The sequence below is a fragment of the Triticum dicoccoides genome, chromosome 6B (genome assembly GCF_002162155.2).
Source record: "Triticum dicoccoides isolate Atlit2015 ecotype Zavitan chromosome 6B, WEW_v2.0, whole genome shotgun sequence".
Classification (NCBI taxonomy): Eukaryota; Viridiplantae; Streptophyta; class Magnoliopsida; order Poales; family Poaceae; genus Triticum; species Triticum dicoccoides.
The window spans coordinates 636,790,398-636,794,376 of NC_041391.1; the positions used below are offsets into that span (position 1 = coordinate 636,790,398).

Here is a 3,979-nt window from a genome sequence, read left to right on the forward strand (position 1 = left end):
GTCGGAGTGAGCCACGCGGCAGAGGAAGAGCCAGCGGGCGAGGAGGGCGTCCGCCCGTGCCGACGGTCGTACTCCTCCGTCTCGCGACGGAGGAGCCTTGCCGGCGGCTCGAGGCCTTTGTTGGTCCACTTCCTGGCCGCACGCTTCCTTGCGCCTTCCGCGTGGACACATGGCTCGCGCTCGGGGTCGTTGCCCCCGCCGGAGCTGCGGCTGGAGCTCCACATGCGGCCCCACATGACCGCTGGAGGAGGAATTGGGCTCACCGGCGGCAAGAAATGCGAGGGAGGGAGCGGGAAATTGCGGGGAAACGCGGCGGCGGCTGGCGGCGGGGGATAGGCTTTCGGCCCGTATCTGTCCCGCAAACCCGTAGTTATACGGCTTCGAGGGTGAGATTTGCGGGCCGTGCTAAAAACATTTACGGGCAGGATGAGTATACGGCCTCTGTTCTGGCCAGAAAATTAGGCCGAACATGTATACTCACCAAAATTATGCAGGTTTAAGCATTATACGTGGTCTGCTAGATATGCTTTAAGAGGGCCCTGAATCTAATGTTACGAGCCATGCTACCCAAAGTTGGTCGGCTAACTTACGTAATTTTAGAAGATCACATTTTCTATTGTTGCGCTGTCTCCGATTTAAGTAGACCCGTTCAAAAAGTTATTTCATCACGCCTCCTCCTCCGAGAGACGGAGAAGACAAAAGAGACGGGCCGGGCCGCCAGTAGATGCATGCTGTGCTGCTAGAACATCACTGGACTGGACGGATCCGAACATAAACTCCCATAGAATATGCAGTGATCATATGCTAATTAATACTCCAGCAGTCCACTACTCTCCATTCTCCAAGCTCGGACTAAACAATCCGCACAAGAGGCCGCCAATTCCAGCGCCACGTTCAAACGCCACGGTAGCAGGTCGTCGTCCGCTTGGCATCTTGATTTTCTTGCGGGCGCCCAGATCCCGACGCGGCCAATGGCGCCCCTCCGGCCCCTCCGGCCCGCCCGGGTCAACCCCTCCCGCCTCCATGCCATCGTCACGTCCACTCCGGCGCCCCCATGAGCCGACCGCTTCGCCTTGGCCATGGGGAGACCCTCGCCGATCCGCCCACTCCTCCTACTCCTCGGCGTCCTTGGCAGCGTCGCCTGGCTCCGGCGCGCCGAGGCCGGCACGGTCCGGACGGAGCTCGTCACGCCGGACTTCGCGGCGTCGTACCTCCTCTTCATCGACACCCTCGGCGTGTTCCTCCGCTCCAGCAGCGGCGCCTTCGAGGCCGCGGTGCACAGCCCGGCGGGGCAGCAGGACCGCTACTACCTCGCCGTGCTGCACGCGCCGTCCGGGACCCGCGTCTGGGTCGCCAACCGTGCCGCGCCCATCACCGACCGCGCCGCACCGTTCCGCCTCTCGTCGGCTGGGGTCTCCGCCGAGGACGCCAACGGGACCGTCGTCTGGTCCACGCCCCCGTTCGCGTCTCCCGTCGCCGCGCTCCGGCTGGCCGACTCCGGCAACCTCGCGCTGCTCGACGGGCAGAATGGCACGCTCTGGCAGTCCTTCGACCGGCCTACGGACTCGCTCGTGTCGTCGCAGCGGCTCCCCGTTGGCGGGTTCCTGACCTCGGCCGCGTCGGCCTCGGACCTGGCTGAGGGGGGCTACAGCCTCAACGTCACCGCCGCCGACGCCGTGCTCGCGTGGATGGGGTCCCTGTACTGGCGGCTGTCGGGCGAAGCCATCGCCGTCAAGGACCGCGATGGCACGGTCGCGTACATGCTCGTGAACGGCACCGGCCTGTACCTTCTCGCGGCGGACGACACCGTCATCGTCCAGGTCGCGATGCCACCTGCCGGGCTACGCATCGTTCAGCTGGGCGTGGATGGGAAGCTGCAAATCTCGAGCTTCGAGTCGGCGAACTCATCGTCGTCGCCCATGGACGGCGGGATCATGGCGCCGAGCAGGGGATGCGCCCTTCCGCTCTCATGTGGCGCGCTCGGCCTCTGCACGCCCGACGGCAACGCGTCCATCTGCACGTGCCCGCCGCCGTTCCCCACGGCGCACGACAACGGCTGTGCGCCGTCCGTTGGCTCCACATTACTGCCCGACGGCTATTGCGGCAGTGGCGCCGGTGGCAGGTCGACGACTTCGTATCTCAGCCTTGGAAGCGGCATTGCGTACTACGCTAACAAGTTCTCGCCGCCGGCCATGGCCGGCTCCAACGCGTCGTCGTGCCAGGCACTCTGCAACAGCAACTGCTCCTGCCTCGGCTACTTCTACGACTCCTCCTCCTTGTCTTGCTACTTGGCGCAACACCAGCTTGCTTCGTTCATTAACACCAACGCGAGCAACGGCGCCGGCATGTCCGGGTACATCAAGGTGCAGAGCTCGCCAAGGTCGTCGCCGGACAGTTCGTCTTCCAACAAGACACTCATCGCCATCCTGCTCCCTACCATCATCGCATTTGTGCTCGTCGTCGTCGTCGGCGCGTTCGTCATCACGTCACGGCGGCGCAAGGACGAGCAGCGCGTGGGGAGGCGCGCTTCGCGGTCCAGGGACGTGCAGCTCCGGCGGCAGCGCTCGCCGGGGTCAGCCTCGGCGCACCTTGTGCGCGATCTGGACAACGACGACGACGGCGATGACGACATCGTCATCCCCGGCCTCCCCACCAGGTTCACGCACGACGAGATCGAGGCCATGACCAACAGCTACCGCACCAAGATTGGCGCCGGCGGGTTCGGGGCCGTGTACAAGGGCGAGCTCTCGGACGGCTCGCTGGTGGCCGTGAAGAAGATCGAAGGCGTGGGAACGCAGGGGAAGCGCGAGTTCATGACGGAGATCGCCGTCATCGGCAACATCCACCACGTCAACCTGGTCCGCCTCCGGGGGTTCTGCACCGAGGGCCACCGCCGCCTGCTGGTGTACGAGTACATGAACCGCGGCTCCCTCGACCGGCCCCTGTTCCGGCCGGCGGGGCCTCTGCTCGAGTGGAAGGAGCGGGTGGACATCGCCATCGGCGCCGCGAGGGGGCTCGCCTACCTCCACTTCGGCTGCAACCAGAGGATCATCCACTGCGACGTGAAGCCGGAGAACATCCTGCTCGCCGACGGCGGGCAGGTGAAGATCGCCGACTTCGGGCTCGCCAAGTTCCTGACGCCGGAGCAGTCCGGGCTGTTCACGACGATGCGGGGCACGCGCGGGTACCTGGCGCCGGAGTGGCTGACCAACACGGCCATCACGGACCGCACGGACGTGTACGGCTTCGGCATGGTGCTCCTGGAGCTGGTGCACGGCCGCAAGAACCGCAGCGAGCACGTGAGCGACGGCGGCGGCGAGGACTCCAACTCCTCGAACGGCACGGCGGGAAGCTCGTCGCGCAGCGGGAGGAACGACTACTTCCCGCTGGTGGCGCTGGAGGGGCACGAGGGCGGGCGGTACGCGGAGCTGGCCGACCCGCGGCTGGAGGGGCGGGTGGTGGGCAAGGAGGTGGAGAGGATGGTGAAGGTGGCGCTGTGCTGCCTGCACGAGGACCCGCACACGCGGCCGAGCATGGCGGTGGTGGCCGGCATGCTGGAGGGCACCATGGAGCTGGGCGAGCCGCGCGCGCAGGCGCTCGGGTTCCTCCGGCTGTACGGCCGGGGGTTCGCCGGGCCCTCCGAGGGCAACGTGATGAAGGATGCGATGGTGGGCGATCGCACCCGGTCGGAGACGACGATGACGACGATGAGCGGGTGGCCGTCGTACATGTCCTCGTCGCAGCTGTCCGGCGCGAGATAGCGCCATGGGTACGGTGCCTGTGCTAGAGGTTGTACTCCACTTGATCATTTTGGTTGATTCCTTGGTAGTAGAACAGAGGTGGATTGGTCTGTGAGATCTTGACCTGTATCTCTGCAGTTTTGCTGTATCGTGCTCTTTGTCGTCAGATTTTCCTTCAGAGTAAATGGAACTATGGATCAGCGGTTTAGCTAATTCTTGGTTGTCTTTCTGCTCTCCAA

The 3,979-nt window shown here is 64.8% G+C and overlaps 1 protein-coding gene across 1 annotated transcript; it reads left to right on the forward strand.

The window, feature by feature from the left end:
* Positions 1 to 887: 887 nt before the first annotated feature.
* Positions 888 to 3,953, forward strand: LOC119320249 (G-type lectin S-receptor-like serine/threonine-protein kinase At5g35370). Its single transcript, XM_037594376.1, has one exon. It carries the CDS (start codon positions 1,080 to 1,082, stop codon positions 3,759 to 3,761), a length of 2,682 nt encoding a protein of 893 aa, XP_037450273.1. The 5' UTR covers positions 888 to 1,079; the 3' UTR covers positions 3,762 to 3,953.
* The last annotated feature ends 26 nt before the right edge of the window (positions 3,954 to 3,979 follow it).

What these genes read in the sequence shown, in the direction of transcription:
- LOC119320249 (XM_037594376.1), top strand. Translation starts at nt 1,080, where the DNA reads ATGGGGAGACCCTCGCCGATCCGCCCACTCCTCCTACTCCTCGGCGTC.